This window comes from Triturus cristatus, chromosome 3_1 (assembly GCF_964204655.1).
Source record: "Triturus cristatus chromosome 3_1, aTriCri1.1, whole genome shotgun sequence".
In the NCBI taxonomy this organism is placed as follows: Eukaryota; Metazoa; Chordata; class Amphibia; order Caudata; family Salamandridae; genus Triturus; species Triturus cristatus.
The window spans coordinates 318,207,917-318,235,262 of NC_140583.1; the positions used below are offsets into that span (position 1 = coordinate 318,207,917).

The 27,346-nt window shown below is 43.5% G+C and overlaps 1 protein-coding gene across 3 annotated transcripts in view; it reads left to right on the forward strand.

Annotated features, from left to right (window-relative positions):
• The window catches only part of LOC146860186 (dual oxidase 1-like), a 1,129,619-nt gene that overhangs the window by 653,450 nt on the left and 448,823 nt on the right, over window positions 1–27,346 (forward strand). For all 3 annotated transcript variants that reach the window (XM_085644023.1, XM_085644022.1, XM_085644024.1), the window contains one exon: window positions 20,938–21,040. In XM_085644023.1, the coding sequence (XP_085500149.1) occupies window positions 20,938–21,040 (103 nt within the window). The remainder of the gene's footprint in view (window positions 1–20,937; window positions 21,041–27,346) is intronic.

Here is a 27,346-nt window from a genome sequence, read left to right on the forward strand (position 1 = left end):
TACTATTCCAAAGAGGCACGAGCAGAGTCCCACTATGGCTTCGGGCAGGTCATTTTTGGCAGTTGCCGGACACGGAGAGCAGGAGCTGGATGCCAACGCAGCACTGATGGAGTTATCACCAGTGTCATGTGGAGGTATGTTTGTTGTATTCAAGACTACCCTGGTTTTTGTAGGGGTATTCACAGTTACTCTGTGTAAGTTTGGCGTTCTCCCACTTGAGTTCCACTGTATTCTCACAGCATACATGATGTGGTTGTGTGTTTTTTTTTTACCATTCACTTTACATTTCCTCTACATAGGACGGTTAGAGAGTATTCTTCTCTTCTGTTGGGATAGCGTCAAGGGCTTGATTTGCCCATTTTCTTAGTTTAGCCTGGGTACGTCTTACGTGAGGGAGTTCCCAGTGTCCTAGTGGGTGGTCTTCACACATTTCTTGGTCATACGTTACACACCCTCACATTAGGGTGGTCTTAATGTTTTATTGGGTGGCATAGCCAATAGGTCTCGCCTTTGGGACCTTTTAAGTATTTAATTTTGCAGCACAATATCCTTTGTGCATGGCTAAACACATATAATGTCCCAAAGGCTAGACCTATTGGCTATGCCAATGCTTGTTGAAAAGGTGTCAGAAACTCAGCAGACCTAAGCTTGTCTCTTGCTCTTAAGCATCACAATGATCTCAACTACCTCTGATCGATGCACAGGTAGCTATTTCAACAGCATGTACTGTTTAATTGGAAACCAGTGGAGGGTCTGGAAGGGTAGGTGGATATACCTTAATCAGCATTGGGCAGGCAACATCAATACCAACACATGTTAGAGCTCCTTTGAACTAATTGACCATCATTTAATGGGAGTCCACGTCAGGGTTACAGCAGTCAGGATTGCTAGCAGCCTAGTGTATCATTACTTGATTAAATTCACAAAAAAATTGATTCATTTATGTTTTCTCCTAGTAGTAGAATTTGCCTGGAGAGCCTGTGTGCTAGATGAGATCTGTGAAACATGGCTTTGCAGGAAGACTAGAAGATTGATATATTGGAAGTGAACTCTCGGTTTCCTTGCGCTATGCGTTGATCGTGCTTGAGATGCATTACAGACAGAAAAGAGAGAGAGTTTGCTTCCCAAAAGCCCATTGTACATCTGTCTGAAATGAGGTCTCTAGTTGGCAGTGGTTTGCACTGTGTCTAAATAGCGACCCTAATTCTAGTCAGGGTAAAGGAGTAACACACCCAAGATAACCGCTGCTCACCCCCTTGGTACCTTGGCATGAGCAGTCAGGCTTATCTCAGAGGCAATGTGTAAAGTATTTGTACATAAAACATATAGTAACACAGTGAAAACGCTACAAATTGACACCACACCAGTTTAGAAATCTAACAAATCTTTATCTAAACTCGACAAGACCAAAACGATAAAAATCCAACATACATAATCTTTGATATGGCTTTTTAAACGTTTAGCAAGTTTAGTTCATAGAACTCTATGGATGCGTTGATTTTAGCACAGAGTACCTTTTATGTGTCAAAATGCGAGACAGAAAACAGCTGCAGAGGATGGAAGCATCAGGAAACACAAGCGATGCATAGATTCCTGAGTCCAAGGAGAATGGAGACATCAGTTCTGCTGCACGCCAGGAGAAGTGTTGCCCCGATTCCTTACTGCTAGAGAAAGCGATTAGTCAAATTCCTGACACGCATCCTCGGATCCTCACTGCGGGGCAGGAGACTTGGCGCACAGGTGCGATGTGTTGAAAGTCCAGGTGCACTGGGTCAATGCGACGACAGTGAGGAAACAGGCGCTGCCTCGATTCTCCCAGATGCAGGCTATGTGTCGATTCCTTCAGCCACACAGTAGGTCCTGCATCAGAGTCAGAGCGGGGTTCTCGGATGTCGGAGACATGGTGTTGAGGACTAGGGCTGCGGAGATCCCTCAGCCGCATGACAGGCGTTGCTTGATTCTTTGACCGCACCGCGGTGATGCGTTGACTTTTCAACCGCACGGCGTTGCAGTGGGAAGAAAAACAAGTGCTGAATGGTGATGCACGCATTTTCAGTACTTAAAGTAGAAAATCGTCCTCCAAGGGCACAGAACTGGGAGTGGCACCACTTGGCAGGTTAGAACTCCCAGCCTAGGAAATCAGGTGAGCTGCAGATCAAGTATTTAATCCCCTGAGACTTCCAACAGGAGGCAAGCACACACAAGCCCCTGGAGAACTTGGACATGTGGGATAAAAAGGTAAAGTCCAGTCCTTCCACTGCCATAGTCAGAAGAAGCTAGCAGCAGGCCAGGATAACACAGCAACAAGCAGAGTGGAAGTTCCCCTTCTACAGCTTCTCCTGCTCTTCTTCTTGGCAGAATATCCTCTTGACCCTGAAGTGTTCTAAAATGTGGTGTTACAGGTCCAATACGTATTCCCCTTTCCACCTTTAAAGTAGGCACACTTAAGAGGATAGTCCTTGAAGAGACCAGATCCTGCCTTGCCCTGACCTGGCTCCAGACACACTACAGGGGTGTGGAGACAGCTTTGTGTGAGGACAGGCACAGCCCTATTCAGGTGTCAGTGACAACTCCTACCATGACTAGCTCAAGAAGGCCCATCAGCCTTGTGATGGGTAATCAGGATATGCAGGGCGCTCCTCCTCAACTCCCTTTGTGTGACTGTCTAGGGTGAGTGCACAAACAGCCCAACATGCTGTCTAAACCAGATGTGGATTCTACAGGCAGGCAGAGGCACAGGATGGTAAAGCAAGAATCTTCCCACTTTCTAAAAGTGATAATTTCAAACACACTATTTAAAAACCACCTTCACAGGAGGATGCATTTTTAAAATACGGAATTCAAACTCCAAATTTTTATCTCTTCCCTATTTAAAGTTACACTTGTAAGGTGTTACAAGGCAGCTCCAACAGTGGCGTAACACAGGCCCCCGCATTCCCCACGGTGCGTGGGGGGGAGCCCCGAGCTTCACGGGTCCCCCACAGCACAGTACTTTTGCCCAAGAGTTCTTGATAAAATTCAGAGCGGGGACCCCTCCATGCATCTTGCAGGGGGGCCCCCTCAAATTTCGTTACGCCACTGAGATCCAATGATAACATATGGGAGAGATAGTCCTTGCAATAGTGAAAAACTAAATTAGCAGTATTTCACTATGACATGTAAAACACACCAGTACATGTCCTACCTTCAACGTGCACTGCGCCCTGCCCATGGGACTATGTAGGGCCTACCTTAGGGGTGTTTTAAATGTAATAAAAGGGAAGGTTTGGCTATGGCAAGTGGGTGCACTTGCCAGGTCGACATGGTAGTTTAAAACTGCACTCACAGACACTAGACTAGAGTGGCAGGCCTGAGAAAAGTTTGCAGGGCTCCCCATGTAGGTGGCACAATCAGTGCTGCAGGTCCACCAATAGCATTTGAATTACAAGGCCCTGGGCACATACAGTGCACTTTACCAGGGTCTTACCAGGAAATCAAATATGGCAATCAGGGATAACCAATCACAGTCATAATTTACACAGGGAGCACTTGCACTTTAGCACTGATCAGCAGTGGTAAAGTACCCAAAGTACAAAAAACTGCAAAAATGAAGTCCAGCATACAGTCAAATATACAGGCGACAGAAGCAAAAAGATAGAGAATACCATGCCAAGGATGCCAGGTCTAACAAAAGCCCAGCCACTTTCATATTTAGCTCCCACACAAACTGGCATCTGTGATTATAATTGCCGTTTTGGATGGAACTGTGAGATGATTTGTTTAACTATTTTTGTAACTCTGTTTTAAGATTTATGTGCACAGATTACACTGTATGTGTTCCTAATTATGTACTATTGCAAATGCTACAGGGCAATGGCAAATTTCCTCGGCAATTAAACAAACTTAAAACTAAATTGTATACATTTTCAACTTCAACGGGATTCATAAAAGAAACCATAAATTCCCTTAGGAATCTGTGAGAGTCACAGTTTCTCAGGAGTAGTTATGGAAAATGTTTGAAAATTCATGTTCTCTCATGTATTAATAGCAGTGAATAGGGTACATTTCGGCATGCTGAAATGTAATGTCCAAAGCTCAGTAACATATTACAGTGTCAGATATTCACCACCGGGTTGTCCACTTAGCCTTAGGTAGCACGCCACTCAATGGAATCAAGCACCACTTGTGCAACCCTGACATACACCCTGTTGATACACCCATGGATGTGTAAATGGTGGGTCCATCATCATCATCATCTCTGGCTTGTGTGGCAGTAGTGTTTCATGTCCAGCCCTGTTAAGGGACATCTCAATGACCTCTGATTAATCCTTCCCTTACTGCTTTCTAAAGACAAGTTTGCACTTGACTGGTGTTCCAGTTGATATCTGTCAGGCATTCTTGGAGTTCTCTAATTCTTCAATTCCTGGCAGCCCTTGTTAAAATAGTTTATTAACAGGCCTGTCTCAAATACTACTGTTGATCTTGAGTGTTTGTTTGGACTAAAGACCTTTTTTAGGTCTTACCATTATATTATTTTTTTATGCCCCATATCGCTTCCCCCTTTCTTATCCTTGTTCTCCACCACTAGCGTCTGTGTGTGTGTGGGGGGGGGGCAGATGGGGCCTGTGTGGCAGCTTATTTGTTCTGCCCTCCCACCCCAGTCCTCACCACAATAACATAAACAAAACGAACACTGCCACACTCATTAATACTTAAGTACCTTTTTCTGCAATGCATACATGTTTTAAAGCAATTTTCGAACCTACGTGTTTGCTTAAATTGTTTAAATATTACTTTACTGTATATCCATCTATCTATCTATCTATCTATCTATCTATCTATCTATCTATCTATCTATCTATCTATCTATCTATCTATCTATCTATCTATCTATCTATCTATCTATCTATCTATCTATCTATCTATCTATCTATCTACACTAGTAACAACTGGCCGTCACATAGCCCCACTAGTTTTATCTATTGCCCATTGTGTGCACCCCAAAATTCACTTCTACAGATACCATTGAGCCCCATGTCCTGGCCCATCCCCCCAGGTGGAGCTGCTCTCCAACACCTTCAATTCCTGTGAGATCCTACCCTGTGTGAAACTCCTTGACTGTTGAGGGCCACTCTGCAGCCATTTTGCACAGCTTTGTCGTATAGTTCCTAAAAATACATAGGATCTGCATGTTTAGACAACATAAAATAAGGGATTGGTGTCCATACTGATTCCAGACACCACTAAAGGATATGTTAGCCTTTAGACCAGCTAGCTCACAGTGCCACCATAAGCCCCCTAAACTTACCAAGGAGTGAATCACTTCTGGCAACTATCAAACATGAGAGCCCTTGATCCTTCAGGGATCGTTGAAACAGCACAGTACTTTTCGCTCAGTCAATCGTACTCGCTTAGTATCAGAGAAATACACAGAATAAACAATGGGGACGTTTTCAATAAGCTTTTATTGAATCAGCGTCATTCTAGTATAAAACATGTGTGGTGTGACGACCATTAGACGGAAGCAGATACATGACATTACAAGCACCAATAGACTAAATAAAAGGTAGAATTCTACAATGGTCCGAAAACAGTAAAGATATACAGGCATATAGATACATGACAGTAATCAAGCGTACTCCTAAGATGCAAACGCCAACTAAGTGTCCCTACCATGTATGTGAGTGTAAAGCCAAGAATCCCCATGGGAAACAACCAACCTCATTACCTAATGGGAGTGAACAAAGGACCCTATCTTGATCTCTAGTTGGACACCCAGCAAGGGATGTCAGACCACTGCGTGCTGGAGCTTCTGCAGGCCGGGACCTCAGCGTCTAGTGTCAGCGTTGAAGCTTCTCCTCCCCTATCTACTATTGGTATGTTTCTTTTATACCATAAAGATAGCCTTGGGATTTTTTACACAATCGATGCGTTGTGAGTACGATTATGCAAATGAGCCTAGAACAATACCTGGGATTATGCAAAGCAGTTCTTTTGCCCTAGGATGAAAATTACCATGTCTTTTACACAGAGTATGTTCATGCTGTTATGTGTATCATGTGCAGGGACATTTCGAAGAATCCTCATACATAATAAATGAGGCTAGCTTCCAAGAAACTGATCAACATTTATTCAGCACATAACTGGGTGAAAGGTCAGTGTTAGAACCATTATGCTGAGCAAGGTAGAACAAATGTAGGTAAAAGGTTGTGTATCTACCTAGGCTTATATTGGGGCACATTGGGGTACATAACAGCTTCTGCCGCCCCTAGGAGCATCTGAATGTCTGCGATGAAAGGGCCTAAAGCAGAGGTCTTCAATCTGTGAAGTGCGATCCCCAGGAAAGCAGAGAAGTCCTGGGGAGGGGGTCGCGCATTCCCCAGCCTCATTTGTGCTTTTGTTTTGGAAAAAGACATCCGTCCTGGGACGGCTAATTTCTATCATTATCAGCTGGGGATTCATCAGTTGAGTCTTCTGTGTTGTGAAAAACTGTGCTGTGAAAAGCGTTTGTGCCAGGGTGCCTGCGTGCCTGAATGAAATGCAGACATGCACTATTAGTTAATTTGCAAGTGTGAAAGGTGCTTGGGAGCCAGTTCTGGCTTTGACTGATCGAATCTCTCCAAGCTTTGTGATGACAAAGATTTGTATTTTTGAGTGGAAGTGCAAAGACTTGACAACTGAGCTGTGAAGTGTGTGCAGTTCACTGTAACTGTATTTACAAAGCCCTTAGTACCTCTAAGGACGTGTAGAAGGGACAGTTATGTAAATGCAAATATTGCATTACACACGCTCTGGTATTACTAAAATCTACTTTATGGAAGCACCATTTTATCGTAAAACTATTTTCACATTTTATGTCATTCTATCTTATACTGTGTATAATGCAAGTATACAATAATGACTCACATATTCACAGTGTTTTCTGTTACAAGCTGTGACCTCGTAGCACTAAAAATACACAAGTCACTATTCTCCAGTGCACCAATCAAGTTTTAATTTTGTAGCTCTCTGGTTATTCATAGACCTCTACAGTGCATTAACTAAAAGAGGTTTTATAATGTCCTACCGTGCATTTCCCACTGAGTGACAACTTTTTATTTATTTTTCATTGACGCTGCCCATTATTTTATATGTAGATACCTGATGGTGAAAGACCTAAAAAACCTACAGAATATTTTGGGGCTTATTAATGAGAAGTTTGCACCGGCAGAGCATCATGTTTTTTTGACCCTCCAGTGGCGCTAGCATCTCAACCATAACTATAAGGTGGCGCAAAGTCATCCTGCATGGCTTTACGTGGCCTCATAGATATAGAGTAGGACAAAGCAGCGCAAGTCACTGCGTTGCCTTACTCTTCATCAAGGAGGTGTTCCATGGGCGTTGCGTGGGATTCAGGTAAGCCAGCCGCGGCCTGTGCAGGTAAGAGCAGTGGGGTGGTGGGGCCGGATGGGGGCGATTTTGACAGGCAATCATGAGGGAAAATTATTTATTTATTTATTTTCCCCTCATCATTGTCCATTGAAATCCCCCCCCAACCAGCCCCACCGTTCTTACCTGCATGGGCTGCGGCTGAGGTGAGCATGGTAGGGTGGGCGGGCTGCAGGTGGGCAGTCAACAGACAACAATGAGGGAAAATAACATATAAAAAAGAAAAACACTTACCTTGCGCTGACTGCATCGCTGAGTCAGCAATGCGGCAAGCGCAAGGTAAGTGGGTTTCTTTTTTTCAATGTTATTTTCCTTCATCATCATCATCTGTCAACTCACCCCCACTACGCTTACCTGCAGCGGCCGCTCCGGGTGGGGTTCCTGCGCAACACCCATGGATTTTGATACTGTCCCATATTTACAAAATCACGTAAAACTGGGGCAGCACCAAAAGCATACACCTCCCCAAGGGAGGTGTAACAAGGACAATTGCACCATGCACCGTATTTTATAAATACGGTGCATTCCTGTCCTTTCGTATTGGCGTAGGGCAGCTCAGCAAGAAGATTTGCGGGTTCTGTCCTACGCTAATTCCTCATAAATGAGGCAGTTTGTTTTTTCTACAGCTTTGACTACACCCCCACGCTCCCTGACCTTTGGTTTGCGAAACACTGTTTAATTTTATTTCCCCACCATAAAAATGATTTTCTGTGGGGGTTGGGGGCGTTTATAGTTGTCTAACCTTGTCAATGATGAGTACCAAGTTCTAGAAATTTTTGTCTAGAGGGGTTCCTTAGGCCTAAACAGTTTTGACGAGGGGGTTTTGGCATCTAAAAGTTTGAAAACCTCTGACCTACATGTACAGTTGGATGCTGGCAGGAAAGTTTCGACTTTTGATTGCATAGCTGGTGAGCAGGCACTCCTTCTGTCTCATTTCTTAATTTGTGGATGCATATCTTGGTTTACATCAACATTTTTTGACAACTCCTTTGCCACTCCCTGATACTTTAGTTTTGTACGGAAACACACCTTTTCACATCCGTATGTAAACTTTGATTGTGTTTCTTCCCGCAGATGTGTAACTTTTTCCAATATCAATGTCCATCTCAAAAAGGTCAGGAATTAGGTTGGGAGTGTGCAAATCCAAGGAAACAAATGCAGATTTTATTCTAAAAAGAGAACTTCGTTCCCCATTTAGAACACTTATTTTTATGGTGGAAGAACACACGTCAGAATTCACATTTCTTTCCTTCACCACGTACCAGTCCTTTGCTCAGAGATTGTAGAAGGGCGGGGTCAGCGGTTTCTTTCTAAGAGTCACTGTCTCCCATAAATATCCCTGGAACCATCTGTAAGTGAATGGGGAGGACAGCACAGAGACGTTCCCCGCTGCTTGGGCTGGTATCCCAGAGACACACCGAATGAGCCCTTTCAGAGCGAAATGTTATAGAGTCTGCGAATATAACAACAGACATTATTCAACGAATAACATGGTAGTCAGGCAGAGAACAAAGTGGTTAGAAGTGATAGATAAGTGGGTTGGTGAATAACATTCAGCTCTTCTGGAGAATTCACTCACACATATAATGGCTGCATGAAAAAACCTCGCATGCCTTCTGTGTCATAAAGAAATAATCAAAGTGTCTGAGCTGCTAGAAAACTCTGCACCAAAGAGTGCACTGTGGGGTCCAGGAGAAAGCATGCACACGCGATTGTGTCAACAAGCACTGAAAACCCCCAGGAATGTCCCCAACTGGATACACTTCCAGTAAAACAACAATTCACTTCGGCTCAAAGCCCTCATAGTATGTAAAAGGAGACAATAACCCCTCTTGCAGCCAGAGGCGATCGACTCATGCCAGAAGACGAGCCAGACAATCCCCACAGATTGAAAAGAAGCCCTGAGTCTCAATACCTGCAATGAACAGCTAAGAACACCTAAACAAGGCTGCACCCCCTTAGGAAACAGATAGAGAAACCAAGCACCATGAAATGCTACACTTACTGTGCTAGACAGACAGACAGACAGACACCATTATCGAGCGGACTTTTGAACTGCGTCAGTGACCCTGTGGGTAAGTGTATCCCAAATAAAGGCAGCTGGCAACCAACTGAGTCCATGGGCACAAACTAGAGATCGAAAGAGATGGTGCAGACTGGCTCATGCAAAACAAAATACAGTGTCACTTACGCTGCTTTTGACATAAGAAATCACATAGGGGCTGCTAATAACGAAAAGATCCACATGATAATGGTCAACACCCGACATTACGGATTCCACATGATGTCAAATCTCGAGTTCCTGCATTGAAGCTCATTCTCCCCCCCCCCCCCCCCGACGCCGTGTAATATTTGTCGATTGTTTTCTATTAATACTTGTATTCAAACATATGATTGCAAGTGATACATTTTCCATGCAACAGCAAACATATGATTAATATAGTGAATAGATCTAATTGATATGCTCCATCTTATCTGGAGGAGGGATAGAGTGATAGAGTTTCTTCTCATTGCAGAATAGCGCTTTATGGCAGCACCTATGTCTGAGCTGAAGTGATTTTCAGGCTTTACGTCACTGCTTTCTTATAAAGAATGTTCTTTCCCCGATTCGACCTGTCTCCAGAGATACATTTTTTCGTTTTTGTCAGCAGTGAATGGACATCCTTTCAATGATAATAATAGGTGAAGTTTAGAATACAGGACCCCTCATCCAGGGCATTATGACAAATCAAGTCCCTTGCTGGTACATAGTGATGCGTCTGGGACTGAGACCAAATTTGATGTTTGCTGACGAACCAGTTCAACTGCTGAACTCTTTTAGGACCTTGCGAAGACCAAGGCTCAACTAGTCCAAGTCAATCAATCAATCATAGCATTTATAAAGCGCACTACATACCCGTGAGGGTCTCAAGGCGCTGGGTAGGGGGACGCTGCTAGTGTTCGAAGAGCCAGGTTTTGAGAAGTTTTCTGAAGGTCAGAAGGTTTTCGGTCTGCCATAGGTGGATGGGTAGGGTGTTCCATGTCTTGGCGGCGAGGTGGGAGAATGATCTGCCGCCGGCGGTCACTCTTCGGATGCGGGGGACGATGGCGAGCGTGCGGCCTGCGGATCGGAGCTGGCGGGTGGGGGTGTAGAGGCTGTTGAGATACGTTGGTACGGTTTCGTGGAGTGCCTTGTGTGCATGGGTGAGGAGCTTGAAGGTTATCCTCTTGTTGATGGGGAGCCAGTGCAGGTCTCTCAGGTGGGGTGTGATGTGGCTGCGGCGAGGGATGTCGAGGATCAGGCGTGCGGAGGCGTTCTGGATGCGTTGGAGCCGTTTCAGGAGTTTGGCCGGGGCTCCTGCATAGAGTGCGTTGCCATAGCCCAGTCTACTGCTGACGAGGGCTTGGGTGACCGTCCTTCTGGTTTCAGTGGGGATCCACTCGGCGATCCTGCGAAGCATGCGGAGGGTGTTGAAGCAGGAGGAGGAGATGGCGTTGAGCTGCTTCGTCATGGAGAGGGTGGAGTCGAGGATGACCCCTAGGTTGCGTGGGTGGTCGGTGGGTGTAGGGGGAGCTCCTAGTGCGGTTGGCCACCAGGAGTTGTCCCAGGCAGAGGGGGTGGGTCCGAGGATGAGGACCTCTGTCTTGTCCGAGTTCAGCTTCAGTCGGCTGTTTCTCATCCAGTCGGCGATGGCCTTCATTCCTTCGTGGAGGTTGGTTTTGGCGATGTGGGGGTCTTTGGTGAGGGAGAGGATCAGCTGGGTGTCGTCGGCGTATGAGATGATGTTGAGGTCGTGCCGTCGTGCAACGTGGGTGAGCGGTGCCATGTAGACGTTGAACAACGTTGGGCTGAGGGATGAGCCTTGGGGTACGCCGCAGATGATCTTGGTGGCTTTGGAGTGGAAGGGGGGGAGGCGGACGCTCTGAGTACTGCCGGAGAGGAAGGAGGTGGTCCAGTCCACGGCCTTGTCTTGGATTCTGGCGTCGTGGAGGCGTGTTCTTAGTGTGCGATGGCAGACCGTGTCGAAGGTGGCTGACAGGTCCAGGAGGATGAGGGCCGTAGTTTCTCCATTGTCAAGCTGGGTCCTGATGTCGTCGGTGGCGGTGATGAGGGTACTTTCGTTGCTGTGGTTGCTGCGAAACTTGGACTGGGACGGGTCCAGGATGTTGTTCTCTTCGAGGAAGCTGGTCAGTTGTTTGTTGACGGCTTTTTCGATGACCTTCGCCGGGAACGGGAGCAGGATGATGGGTCGGAAGATCTTGAGGTCCTTGGGGTCCGCCTTGGGTTTATTGAGTAAGGCGTTGATCTCTGCGTGCTTCCAGATCTCTGGGAAGGTCGCTGTCTCGAAGGAGATGTTGATGGTTTTCCGGAGATGGGGTGCGATGGGGCTGCTGGCTTTGTTGAAGATGTGGTGTGGGCAGGGGTCTTCCGAGGATCCAGAGTGGATGGTGTTCATGATGTTGATGGTGTTGTCGTTGATGTTGGTCTAGGCGAGCAGGCGGTTGGTGGTCGTCGTGGGAGCAGGAGTCTTGGTGGTTGCCGGGGGGGGGGTGACGGCGTCGAAGCTGTCGTGGATGACTGCGATCTTGCGATGGAAGAAGGTGGCCAGCAAGTCACACAGGTCTTGTGACGGTGGGATGTCGTTGGTGTTGGAGCTGGGGTTGGAGAGTTCCTTCACGATGCTGAAGAGCTCTTTGCTGTTGTGTGTGTTGCTGTCTAGGCGGTCTTTGAAGGAGGTCCTTTTGGCGGATCTGATGAGGTGGTTGTATCTGTGGGTGGCGTTCTTGTGGGCTGTGTAGCTTTCCGGTGTTCGTTCACGGATCTAGTTTTTTCCGAGTTTTCGGCAGGTTCGCTTGGAGGCCTGAAGGTCTTCGGTGAACCAGCTGGCTCTCTTGCTGGTGTGGGTGTTGGGGGGTTTCTTGAGCGGGGCGAGGGTATTGGCACAGTCGTCGATCCATTGTCTGAGGTTGCGGGCTGCGGTGTCGGGGTCGGTCGGGTCTGCGGGTGGGCTCTGGGCGAGGGCGGTGGTTAACTGGTCCTCGGTGACCCTGCTCAAGCTGCAGCGAGGTCTAATGTGTGATGGCGTAGATTTAGTGTTGTGCCCTGGGGGTCTCACAAGAGGCACTAGGGTACCTGCTGGTGTTTGTGAACAAATTAAAATAAAAATCCTGGTTCAAGAAAATATGTTGCCTTTAATGGGAGCCCTGAAGCGTAATATCCAGAATTGGGGCCCTCTGCACTCATCACGTCTCTGCAGTGGCTCTTTTCGAGATGGTCTCCGTTCATTAAATTCTGTACTTAGTATAAAAAGAGCCCAACATCCTGGTAACACAATTGTTCCAGAAGCCTCTAGCACAGGTTCACACTTTCCGTAGGAACAATAAAGCTCCTTGGAATACCATAATAAAGTTTTACAAATCTGACTTTGACAAGGAATTGGGGATGGCTGACATGGTCTTGCCACCAAGTATCACACTTATAATTTATGACTCCATGTTTGACAAACAGTTTATTCTTCGCTTGTCTCCTTTTTGGCACACGGGACGAAACTCATTTCCACTTTCTGAGATGTTGTGCTGCAAAGGCAGGCTTTTTTCACACGGCATGTAGCTGTACGGTTGTCCAGACATTCTGGACAAAGGTAGCAGGAGATTTTCCAAAGTCCTTGAACACCAGTGGTAATTATCCCAAAAATAGCTATGTTGCAGTCTGGGTGGGAAGAATCAACCTTTTCGTCAGACAAACCTGCAGATCTAACTATTCATGGGTGTCTTCACATTGCTGTTACCAGAGCCAGGGATCACGATAAAGATTTTAATCAGCATAATATAATTTTTGTAATACATATTCTAAAAATGCCAAACATTGGTCTATATAAAAAAGCTCGTTATTTGTGTACTGGGGATTCCAAAATACCTGTGAATCAGGATTTCGAAATCTCCTAAATCAAAGCAGAGACTCAGAGAATGACTGTCATATTGGTCGATTCTCCAAAGTTTTTTAAAATGAAAGTACCTCTAAATAAGTAAACGTTGTTAGGGGCATTATAGGATCTCATTCCGTATTAAAAACAAATCAATTAGGTTGAATCGTTCCCTTAGTACAAAAGATGGTTTGGAAGCCTAATCGATGACAAAAACCCACTCATGGAGTAGAGAGGAGTGTGCTAGGAACTGGAATAAGTATTTGCCATGATGTGAGGTTGTAGACTGAACCGAGATTTACTATCCTTTGGGATATTGGGCCAGGTTTAATGTTTTTACGTCAAGGTGGTCCAGAATAAAAGACAGCCAGACCGTCTGCCTTACCCTGGGAATGATGTTCAATGAACGTTTAGAGCTGTTTGATTGCCGAATCATTCAGGAGTGAGGAAAAGATCTTCCCGGACAGTTTTCTACGACAAGGATGACGCCATGTATCTGGTCAATGATAAAGTCTTAAAAAGAATGATAATATCTGAGTCTTCGATTCGTACAAAATGCCCCCTTTAGCAAGTGCGATTGCTATTGCGATCTTGATATTCCATTGTGGTAGGAAAGAGGTACTGCAAATAATGAGTGCAGGAAAATGGACCATAATGGTGGAATTACCAGATGATATTAGTGCAGAGGCACTGACGACTGAGGCAATTTCACATTCCTAGTGACAACACTCCTAATTCTTTGAAACTCCTTCTAACCCTCATGGAAATATTAATCTACGTGATATGGATATGTTTCCTAGCAGGGAAAGACAATTCTGAGCCTGTGATCTAATTAGTCATGTAGAATAGTCATGAAGTAGATAGGCATTAACTGAGAACACAATTTAACAAATGATGGCAAATGATAGGGTTGAGAGGGAGATTTTCTTCTCAGAATGCAGGATTAAAACTGTCCATTTCACACAAACTATAATTACTTCTCATGAAAATTAACCCTTCATCATGGGGATAAGTACTATGAGGCAGACATAGAGAACTGCAAGTGAATTCAGCAGGCTGACCTCAAAATAACATCTGCTTTTTTCTTCTACATTTACTTAGTGACCATTGGTGTCCTTTTGTTCTCATTAAATGCCACAACATAGCCTCTCCCGTTGTAGGCTCTACTGAAACCACAGTGTTCAGATGGTGAGAAAAGATAGAGAGCGTCCATCATTTTTAGGTCTCCCCTGCCACAGCACATGCTGCATGTGCTCTTGCTGGCAAAATATATTGTATACAACAAGGGATATGCAGCACGTACCTGGCTTCATTTTCACCTTGTAATTGGCCAGGGCTTCACTTCCTCTTCTTTCGGCTGGAGCATGGACGAAGTACTAATGGGTTCAGCTAGATTGCTATCTTTAATTATTTATTAAATCTTCCCTGTCATCATTGTTGAGCTTCATGTCATTAGTAGCTATGTTTTACTATGACACACGCACTTCAAAGAAGCCTTTTCTCCTTTAAAATGTATGTTTATTGTGACAACTTCCAAATGTATGATCACTAAGACATGGACATGGGGGATTTTGCTTCTTATGTGATAGTATTTTTATCCAGGCATGGGGTGATTAACTGATTTGCTTGGAATCACAGAGTTCTTGTACAGGGACCTAACAAGAACTGGCAAAATGCAAAGATCTTGCCTTTGAGACTATTGGCTCTACCATTGCCTTTTGTTCATGCTGTACAGCATGAGCATTGTCGCCTTCAGAAGTGATTTATATGCGTGCTCTATAGGAGTGTGACTTCTGTGCAGCATGGCTACAATAATAATAAATAAGGACTATGAAGCATCCAGCGCTAATGCACTTTAAAAAAAGTCATAGCATGGCTGCGTCATAGCACTTTTTAAAATTAGTTTTATTCACACAGTAAAGCATCCGAGCTGCTTTACAGCATGGATAAAAAAATTGCTAAAGCCAATAGCTCCCATAGGCGAGACGTATTGGCTTTGCCAATGCTTGTGGTTACTCAATGATACTGTGTTGGAACAGGAGAGAGGGGGGTGTCTTATTCTCTCATGCATGGGCTAAGGCTATGCCAACCAGAATCTCTGCAATGCTTCATGGACTTAACCAAGTTAAGTGTGCTACGATATAATTCTAGTGACATTGCATATCACTTAAATACATATAGAAGAGTGCCTCCATTTTATCAGATCGGAAATATTTCTTTACCTATTGATATCATTTTGATTATGAGCTAATCTGGTGGACAAAGACATCTAATTCGATACATAATGTGGGATGGGCTAACACTATAAACCATTGCCCACTCTTGCACGTTTGGGTGTACAATACTTTATTTCTCTGGGAACCTAACAACGGTGTAAGCTACAAAACTACGGTGAGCTTGGATCAGTGTATTTATTCATAGTTCACATCTGATACAAACTTGGGTGACATTTCCTCATGCCACACAAACTAAATGCTGTATCAATAATTAATGTGCTTTGGATGGAAATGAACATTGCAGAGCATCTACTTGTAAGCATTTAGTGACCCATCACTAATAGGGTTGTGACTCCTAATAATTATAGTACCCTTTTGCTTTATATTTCCCTTTAATGCTATTTCTTTCAATTCTCACGTACCATAGTCGGTATAAATTATCTAAGCTATCAAATATGGCAATCCTGATACTTTGTCACGCTCATCTGGAATTATTTCACTCAACCTACTTAATTTACCCAACCTAACTATGTAAAACAAGTGTGGTTCTGTTGAAAAGTGTATTATTATTAGTGACAAATAGTGACTTACCACTAGTAATAAAGTCACAAGCACAATAAAAGGGTCAGTCAAGGTCTCAATAAATTATTACCTTGCTCAACCCTTGGTAACTGGCCAACAAGCAGGCAGGCGTAACTTAGGAGACAGGTGTGTAAAGCATTTAAAAACACCAATACATTAATTTAGTAAGAATCAACACAAAATAAAAATCCAACTCCAATTTATACATATAGATTATATTAAAATATAAAATAGACACCAGAATGACAGAAATTCACGGTAGGGAATTAAAAATATGTTTTTTTAAACCATAAACAATTTCTAGTGCTTAAAAACATAAAGCGTCACTGTGGGACATCTGGCTGCTCTTGACCTGGACAAAGTCAAAGTTTGAAGCCAACCGCAACGAGCCCTAGTCAGACACACTAATGGCCCGACTACACGTCTGGTGGTCCACGGATTGCCAGACATGTGGTTGCTCGGCAGTGTCAGTCTCCTAACCGCACAATTACGAGTCAGGCGGTCTGATGGCCACAGTTTTGCCACAGCTGCCTAGGAACCGCCATTCCCTGGCAGTATTGTGGTAGTCAGGAAGCCGAAATATGCTTGACGGGACTGTGCAGTCCCACCAAGTATATTACGAGTTTCCGCTCCGCAGGCGGTGTCATGGAGGTTCTTGCTCCATGTACATAACGGTAGAGAGGAAACAAAGAGGGCCCTGCAGGGCCTCCTGTGCCTCGCCGCATGTGGAGGCACACGGGGGGACAACATGTGCCCCCCTGGGCGCATGCACCCCAGTTCCTGCATGGCATGGACTTTCCAGTCCATGCCGTGCAGAAACTGTTTTTGGCGTTTCCATTGTACTACCCATTTTCAGGGCATTGCCGTGAGAAAGTAAAAAACAAAGCACACCAGACCCGAGAATAACTCGTAATCTGGCAGATGGCCTCACCATGGGTTTGGCAGTGCGGCGGCGGGGCAGACTCAGCACCGTACCACCAAATTCGTAATCAGGCCCTAAGCGGGAGGCCTTGGTCAAAATTTTACCTTCACACTTTGAAGTTTTACTGGAGCTTTTTCCCTCGACGTCGAGCAAGGCACTTTGTCAGGCCAGATTCAGTGCAGGTTCGCCGGTTTGACTTTCTGCAAGTCCCCGGTCAAATCCTGGAAGTCTGGAGCTCTGGAGCTATTAGCTGAACGGACCTGAAATCCAGGCCGGGTTACGGTTGAAGGTAACCGGCTTGACTCTCGACGTCAAGTCGGTCTCTTTATGGAGCTTTTTTCAAAAGTTCCTCCAAAACGTCTCCAAGCGTCTGGAACCACTTTCTGAAGTTCCTCTTGAGAGTTCAATGTGTCCAAATCACAAATGCAAGGGTCTGGAATCTCTTAGATGGTCCTTGGAGTGTCTGGACTACAATTCTCCCAATGCACCTGGCCAAATCCTCAAAAGTCTACTGAACGCACCCAGAATGGCGACTCCTGGTAGAAATGATGCGGATGGCCTCTGTTAACCTGTAGCTTGCATGGAGTCCACTCCTTAATCCTTCTGAAAGCAAGGCTAAGTCCTTAGGGCTGTAGTACCAGATTGTGCAGCAGGTGCTGTCACTCAGGATGCAGGTCTTTTGGTGCAGATCGAGATTCCAGCAGGGCTTTCGTTGTTCTCCTTATAGGTTCAAACAGATGATAGGAGCTATGCAGCTCTCCCATATTTATTCACAGTCACAGGGTGTCAAGCAAGGGGGCACCCGTAACCAATGGGATGCTAGGTGCCACCCAGGTGTATGAATACTACCTCCAAAGTGTTGCATATTCTTGTCCCAGAAAGCACTAGTCTCTCCAAATCCAACATAGAGAGTTTCTCTCCAGAAGAGTTAGGTGGGGCTAAGCCAACCCACTGGCATGGCTAAGTTTTACTAACTCTCTCCTTCATCTAATCACTGAAGCTCCTCTGTGGCTGGGGAGTGCAGGATGTGGCGGTCAGCCTGTGCTGTCCTAAAAGGCCATTCACCCTTTGAAGACCAGCCTGACTCCCTCACACCCTTCCTGCCATTTGACTTCTGCAGCCAAAGTTTTCACCCACAGGAAATCCATTGTGTTCTCTGACAGGATACTTCACACGTCGTCAAGCAGCTCTGGCTCAGCCTTAGAAAGCCTGGCCAATCAAGAGAGGGCACTGGAAAGCTGGATTCTGGCTCACAGAAAAGAAAGCTTAACAACTTCTTTTCTGTAAAAGTTATTATTAATCTAACAGTGGCAAGTTGTTGGATTTATCTCAACTATTAACTGGGGTGGTCATCAGGCTCTGCTCTTCTGGCAGAGTTCACAGGGTTTTCACCACTCCACATTCTGCTTGGAGCTCAGAGTTGTGCGTAAGTCTCCCTAAACCGCTAGCAGAGCGGAGTTTACCGGTGCGCGCTCAGCGTGCAATGTTGATGTCACCCAATGCTATGGCAAGCTAAACTTACTGCACTACTTTCCCAGCAGCTTTACTGACGCGCTCTGACACCAAGAGCAACCCAGTCTTTACTGTGTGTTGAGCGTGTCGTCCGAGCACTTGTGGGCTGGCCTTCCTCCCATTGCATTTGCTTTAGTTTATGCACATCGGCTGCATATGGCCGAATCTCTGCCACACACGGACAAAATTATGTATAGTGAAGCGAAGTGCCCCTGTTCCGAGTGAAACTCTCCTGAGAAGGAGCAAGTGTGTCCCTACTGCTGACTAGAGTCCCATATCCCAGAAGGAAGAAAAAAGCCCGGCCCAGACATGGAGAAGGAGAATGAGTAAGACTGCACAGATAATCCTGCAGTGTCCCGGGGAGCGGCTAATAGTAATGCCCCATTAGAGGCTGCTCAGCCACCTGCCCATGGTAGCTGCAGTAAGTTCATGTACAGCCAAGCAGCCAAGAGAGTACCGGGTCAGCAGGACCCTTGGCCTTGCCGATGTTCAGCAAGAACACATAGGTGGGGAAACAATCCCCAGGCGAGGATGCACCAGCCGAGGCCCACGCTGTGCAGCCTGCTGACAGTCTCCATCCCCGACAACCTCCTCCAATACACCACCGTGACCTCAACCTGCAGTGGCTGCAGGAAAAATCAGTCCCGCTGATACGACATTAATGCGCGGTACGCAGAAGTGCACGAAGACTTGGAGTGAGTACTTGAGTTGTGTTATGTCACGTGATAAAGTTATCTTTGTCTTGTCTATTGGTGGTGCCAGGGTCGCAATGGAGGCTCTTGCAGCCCATGTGGTGCTGGGCAAAATCTCTTTAGGGTCCTCCCATCTTCTTAGGAGACTCCCCATTGAGCACAAGGGATCACCAACCCATGCTATGCCTGCGCACGGAACTGTGGGGAATTCAGCTGAGTTTTTTAGCAACTCTGCTGAATTACATGCAGTGTAACTCTGCGAGCTCTGCCCAGGTCTACTATTAATGTGATACCTTGAAGTATATTTTTAGAGAGCTTCTGTCAATATTTATATTTAAGTAAAATATTACAATGTTAACTTATGGAGCCATTCACTAGAATGGGAAAAAAATGGAATGGGCAGTTTTGCCTTCACCAGGGCTTATAAAAATATATTTTATAATGCCCCTGCTTATAGTTACAATGCACCCTATCCCAGGTCACATAAGGGAGACCTTAGGGGTGACTTTTATGCAAAAATAAGGTAGATTAATACTTTGGAAGTACCTTTAGTTCCAAAGTCGAATTTGCATATAAATTAGTTTTAAAGACAGACTGCCAAGCTGGGCTGCCTTTCAAATGACAGCAGGTAAAACAGCAGTGCACACACCAGTGCAGGAATCTACTGGGTCTCAAGCCTCCCTGCCCTATTATATACTAGGGACTTATAGACAGTTTGTATCCCCCTTGCCTTATTATATACTAGGGACTTATAGGCGTCTGTCATTGGCAATTGTAATTAGACCATATACCTTTACAGCAGAGCGCTAGCCCTGGGTCTGGTAAGCAGAGCCCAGGGCACAGTCAGAGTCAGGTACCACCAGTACCAAGCAAAATATGGGGGTGATCAGGGAAAAAAGGATGACTTTCTCACAGGTACTTTATCATATTATCCCAGAGAAAACTCATAAACCATATTGTTAAAAAATAGAATGGCCCCAGTAAAACCTGTACTATTTTATAAAAGCATTCCTGAAAAAGAGTTTGGCACATGTTTATGTTACAGTATGGCTCTCGCGGCGGTGTATGTCGCTGGTCAATAATAATGATAAAACCTTTGTATTAGTGCTGTACAGAGTGCAATTGGATTTGTAGTGGAGGACCGCAGGTAGCAGGGTTTACCATTGGTGGTAACTAAATTCATTTAAGAAACAGACCATGGTAAACTCTGGCCTCTGGCACAGTTCTCTAGTAAGCCTCTAGGAGAGTGTCATTCCTTCTCAGTATCACTCAATTTATGCAAGCAGTTTTAGGTAGACCTTCCATACTCTCGGACGTACTCGTCTTCAAGGTTCTGTTTCATCTGGGTCACTCCAATATAACTATCCCTAGTAGGGACGTTTGTACTTTTCCCGTGCAGCCGGGACGGAATTATAACCGGCGGAGAGATTCTTTACTTGTGCTATTCTTTGCCTGATGCCCTGAAGAAGTCGTGGGTTTCACACCCGGATGAAACACGTGTTGGCTGGGCAACAGAATCATATTAAATCAAGAAAAAACGTTACTTGGTGGATTTTTGTAATTGTGTCTATACTGCTGCTCTTATGATTATTCTCTGTATTGATACAGCTTTGTTCACAACGTATGCATAGGCATTCTAGTTTTAGGAAGCCATTTCATTTGTAGTATCCTGATTATGTAAACTTTGCTTTTTCAATATTTAGAATCCAAATTTACAGAACTCTACGGACACCGATGACCTCCTCTTGGGTATGGCCTCTCAGATTGCCGAAAAGGAAGATCATATTGTGGTGGAAGATTTAAGAGGTAACTTTGTTGTGGAACTCTGAAAGTTTATTCTGATTCATGCTGTGGTAACTGTTATTCCATGCCAGAGACAAAGAAAGGCGAGATCTGCAAGAGAAAACATATAGAGGTAAAATAGGAAGTCTGAGACCTTGGAGGAGCAAATGTTGAGAAGAGAATTACAGAGAAAGAAATAGAGTGAGATCAAGAGCACCACGTGTGTGTGTGTGTGTGTTTGTGTGTGTGTGAGAGAGAGAGAGAGGGATGGAGAAAGAAAGAACAAAAGAAAGAGAAGGCAAGATGTAGAAGAAATTAAACAGAGAGCAGTGAGAAAGAAATAACTCTATGAAAGAGGATAGATAGTGTGTAAGTGGGAGTGAAGAAGTGGCCATGAAGCAATAGCAGAGCAAAATGTAAGTAAAAGCAGAATGAGACAGTAATGTAAACAATCATGATGCTTTTCTACACAGCAGCAACCAAGTGTTATCTCAAAACCACGCAATGTTGCAAACTAATTCAAACAACTGTTTAAGCAAACAAAGCCTCTTGGAGCCTCGACATATTAGCTCTACTACACAGCTCTTTGTAGAGATGAGAATCCAAGTCAGCCTGATGAGACTGTAAGTATGATATTACAACAACAGCCCTGGCTTTCATCTGCCTGTTAAAATAACCAGCAGGTAAATTAATTATTTTGACAGTCTGGAAACACATGCTGTAGGACTAGTCCCTCAAGGATGGAGACACCACACACATTGAGTTTCATAACAGAAACAGAGGTTAACCCAATGGAAAAAACAAATCTATCTATGATTTTAAAGATGTAATTGTTGAGTGCTAAAGGAAGAAACTTCTACTTGATGAATAATTACGTGTAAGGAACAGGAACCATAGCTATTTTTCTTGCTATTTTTACTCATACTTCCCTATGCCAACATCTGTGTCTTATAATGACTGTCTTGGGCATCTACATGAGTCTTCACACTCATTCCATCAACAACTTTACTGCTCCATTATGTTTATCATAGATTTGTCCATCTATCTCTCCTACTAATGTTCACCGACTGTTCAAGCACAAACCTATGTCTCATCGTACCTTTACCACAGTGTTATTTTTCACCAAGGTTTCGTTTTCCTTAATTCAATTTGCATGTTGCAATTATGCTTAGGCACCACAGCTCCGTGAATGCTTTACTTTACTGATTTACACAAACTCTCATTGGCATCATTAGGTTAATTGAAGACCAATTCACTCTAAAACACTTTAGCCTATTCCTCTATTCTGATCTAAACACTATTCTTAAGTTAGGAGCACAGATGCCTCGCTTGATGTTGTGGTCAATACTGTTACTGGCATTGCCTCTGTCTTGCCTCAACCATTTTTTTTCTCTGACCAAGTTAGCAACCTAAGATTGTCCTGTTGTTAGGTAACAGTGCATACATCAATTTAAATGGTGAGAAACTGGTGGCTAAATTGGTTGTATTCACATAAGGACACACAGTTTCCTTAATCTCATCCGTTCACCCCAGATCATTCTTACAACCAGCTGAACAGCCTTCACAATCGCCTTGTTAACCTGTCCACCCTCCCAGACATGGACAAGTAGCATTGGTTTATCTTCTAACATCAAATTCCTGAAGGAGTCCTTCAGATAATTGCAATGGAATTGCACTTCATTATCTCAACCTTACAGATGTCACATAATTCACCAGATAGACCTCTGGTCTTTTGCTGAAATACCATATCATTAGGAAAACCTATTTGAGAAAAGTGAGTCTCATCTCAGTCATCCCCATTATACAAAAGGTGATTTTCTCAAAATGCATGTAGGGACAACCGACAGTAACAAGTGCAGGTCTCAGCGTCTTTTGAGAGTGGTCAGTAGACTTGCACACTATAAACTCCTTAATATCTGTTTATATTCTCGTTAGTGTTCGCATTATTTCCTGGACACCAAACTAAATCTGAAATCATGTCTTCAGTTTAATGTATACATAGGGAGGAGATGTGGCCTAGTGGCTAGAGCTGCCAACTGGGGAAAACTGAACAATCCGCGACAAATTCTGGTATCGATGCAACATCCTGTTATTCTGGCAAATCTTTTAGCCACTCTGTGTCCAAAGGCACACAAAAAATACTAATGTGTAACATAGAATAATTCTGCTGTTAAGTACTGTAATCCCTAAGCTCCCCTCATAGCTAAGCACATTCTCCCCTACATCAGTAGTTTTTCACCATTCCAGAAGTAAGTTTGCATCTCTCAAAGGGGAACTGCTGCAGAGTAGGTGATCTTCAAGGGCCACCCGCTATGTACTGTGTTCCAAGGCAAAGCAGCTTATCCATTTTGTATTTTGCTTTCCATTTCTTCTCCATAATGCCATTCTCATACCTTGTGGGGAAAAACACAACAATACCTTCATCAGCAATGACTCCTCTTAAATTGTGCAACCCTTCACAAAAGTGTATCTATATTTACATTTTCCTATACTAAAATGTACTATTTGTATATGTATTCCTGTGACTCTATTTGATTGTTTTCAAAGAAAGCCAATGCCTTTAGCATTCCACCAGTGGTGAGTAAAGTTTAAGGGTCTGTGGTTGATTCGGACACAAAATTCCATACAAAGTATCTAACATTATCTAAAATAATTTCAAGTACCCTGTGCCTCTCACACATGCCAATATTTTGCCAATGTTCCCCCTGCCCTGCTGATTTAGAGATTTATTGTAAGAACACTGACCCAAATATCTTGCAAATGGGATAAGTAGTTACTATAGGTGTCAATTTGCTTTAAACCTCTTAAGAAACAGATCATTTTATTAAATCAAAGGCATTGCCTTTCACTCAATGTGGGGTTCTTTTTCATTAACTAGCTGTCTAATGAGTAAAACGATACCAGCAAGCTTTTACACATATTTTGCATAAACAATCTGCCATCCTAAAAAGTGTTAGCATGAAAAAGTCCAATTTTCAAAATTAGCACAAATTTCTCTATGGGATTCATTACATTTGCATCAATTTTAGTGGGCTAAGTACACTGGCAGTGAAAATGTATCTGAGTAAATTCTGCAGGATGCCCCTGATGCATCAGGTAGAATATCTTGCAATTCCTAATGGCACCCTGGCAGAGACACCTGGAAGAACACCCCAGCCAACGCCCTTGTGAAACTTTTGTATGAAGCACTAAGACACATCCACTGATGCCAGACACCAAGCATTTTATAAGCTTAAATTGATTGCTATTGGAACATTTAAGAATTGCTGCTTTAGACTGGAAATGTATCAGCATTTGTTGACTAATGATCCAGCATTTTCTGAGCCCACACTTTTATTTATATTCTCTTTAGTTGCCTTGAACTCAGGTCTTCATTTCTTACTCTTGGTCCACTGATGGACCTTTTTTAATCACACTGAGGGTGGGAGATATTGGAGAATCACTCTTCATTCGCTCAATTAACAGTGTACCTGATTTGGCTACACAATGATGACCAGGAATCAGTAGCCAAGTTCAAGGGTGTTTATTACAAATAAGTAATAAGATTTAGATAAATCACTCTCAAGACCATAGAGTATAAGTACAAGATTACAACAGGGAGACCTAAAGAAATTAAGGCGAACCAATATTAGACATACAAGAAATTTGTGAGTGCAATACAGGTTAGCAACATCAATATTTTATGTTCTGAAAAAAGTCCCAAATTATCTTTTATATGCATTAGTAATCTAAATAACCCAAGTACAAAGAAAAAATGGTTCAAGTAGTTCAGAGATACACAGAAATCAAAGAATTCCTTTCAGAACCAGGGACAACAGAGTGGTCAAAGTAAACAAGGTTGAGCATATCCAAAGCTCGATCAAGAGTCTTCAATAGTTGGAAATAAGAGTTTAGCCTGAGCTACATTTGGGGCAAAGTCCAAAGGATCATTGAGGAGCAGACTTCATAAAGTCCGCTCAAAGGGATAGTGGGTATCATGGAAGGGGTTCAGGTAGGTGAATACAGCACAGGATCTCAGAAAGGGGTTTAGCTAGGAAGTACGCAAAGAATCAGCAAAGGAAGGTTTAGCAAAGTTCCGTAAAACGTCTGAAAGGAATGGAATCAAAATGTGTTCCATAAAGATCTGTAAGAAAGTCTCTCTTCAAACAGACTGTCAATAGATAATGGTCCATGAAATCCACAGGTAAAGCCCACTTAGGCGCATCATCATAAGAAATTCATTGTCCTTAATGTCTCTATGTTGCAAACTGCAACAGAAAAGAAAAAACCCACACTGGACATGGGCACAGTACATTATTCACACACTCATGGAAGAGTTGAATAGTCTTTTTTCGAGGATACAGTGCTCATGTGCTCTTTGATTAAATTCTCTTCTCAGGCAATGCATCTGTTGCTGTTACAAGAAAAGTATCTATCCTCAAACTAGCGTTGCACCTGCAAGAAACCAAGTCATCAGAAATATCAGTACAATGGGTCTATGAAAATACATCTAATAGAAGCAGAGGCTTTGAGAGTAAATGCAAACTTAAGTCAGTAAAGCAATGGTACACATTTAATACATGTATGAATTTTTAAATGTATTCAAATATAATATCCTTTAGTACTTTTAGTTCATGTTTAATTAGCATATAAGGATTGATCAAATTACACAATAATAAGTGTGACTTAAAACTACATTTGAAAGTACATATGTGTAACATTAATGCATATATTGCAAAATTGTTCTCGTTTGACTAATTTAAGGATAATACACACATACACTTAGAAGCTCATACAGAGAATATAGCACATGGTTAGGAATCATGAATCAGATTTCAGCAATAATGTGAAGAGGATGGTTTGAAATGACTACGTTACTAATATTCATTCTTGTAATATAACACACATTATGACTCAAATCTTTAATTGTAATGAAGCTTATTATACATTTTGTCATTACATGTCAATCACTTTATTAATCACCATCAAATTATTATTTCTAGATCATTTATATTAATACATTTCTATATGGTGTAGACAGTTCCTAGGTTTAAACGTTCAAAAGTATTTTTTTTTAACATTATTAGACATTCTATGTGAGAAACTGTAACTTCTACAGTAAAGACTTTGGGCCATATGTAGGTAAATTACATTTACCGATTCTTAAATACCGAATTTTACCGATTCTGTATTTATGAATCGGTAAATGTAATGTAGGTAAAAAAACACCGAATCGGTAAGTGTCGGTTTTTTAGAATCGGTATTTACCGATTCGGTAATGGCAACTGGCTTCCCATTCATTCCTATGGGCCTGGAGGCATGAATGAGAAGCCAGTTGCCATTACCGAATCGGTAAATACTGAATCGGTAATGGGGAGGCATCATCATGGGTGGCAGGGTGTCACATTGACACCCTGTTGCACCCCTGATTCGTCCATGTGTGGACATGTGGCGCACATACATGCCCTAGGGGCATGTATGTCTGCCACATTGCACACTTCAAAGTGCACAAAAATGCATTTTTACACCTATTCGTCATTTACCACCAACTTTTAGTTGGTGGTAAATAACGAATCCCCACACCCACGACACACTCCCCCTACATCTCATTTCTGGATTCGGTATTTACCGAATCGGTAAAATTACCGATTCGGTAATTTTACCGATTCGGTAAATTACCGAATCCAGAAATGATCCCCCTACATAGCAAAAGCCTAAATACCGGTCGGTAACGGTATATTTACCGAAAATCGGCCGTTACCGACCGGTATTGGGCTTCCTACATATGGCCCTTTCTGCGGTGGTGCTGTCAGATGCAATGTGTGCATAGATAATGGCGTCACATAAGAATCATGTGCAAAGTGAATGTTAATTTTATGTGTCAGAAATCATTCTTGTAATATATTCTGTGACGTGTAAATAGTGGGAAACTTTGCGTCCACCACTACCTAATATACAGGGACATGCTTGCAAACAGTGCAATGCCTTTTCCCAGATTCTTGGTCCAAGTAAATTGCTTTCCCCAAATTGTGGGTTTCAGTAACTTCCGTTTCCCAAATCCTGGGTCTCAGTAGCACACCCCAAAGTTAGTGTTAGTGAATTGTTGCAAGGATTCTGCACATATACAGAACTACGCGCAGGAAACCAGGACCTCGGTGTATAGTGGTGTACCAACAACCCACCTTAGTGCCCGAAAACCCTATCCGACTAGCTATAGTGTCTCATTCGTTCTCTGTACTACAGCGAAGCTACCAATGATTAGACATCCTAGAACAAGTGCCTCAAACTCTCTCAGTAATCGCGGGAACAAGAACACTCTTTCGCCAACTCACTCATACTTGTCCACAACAA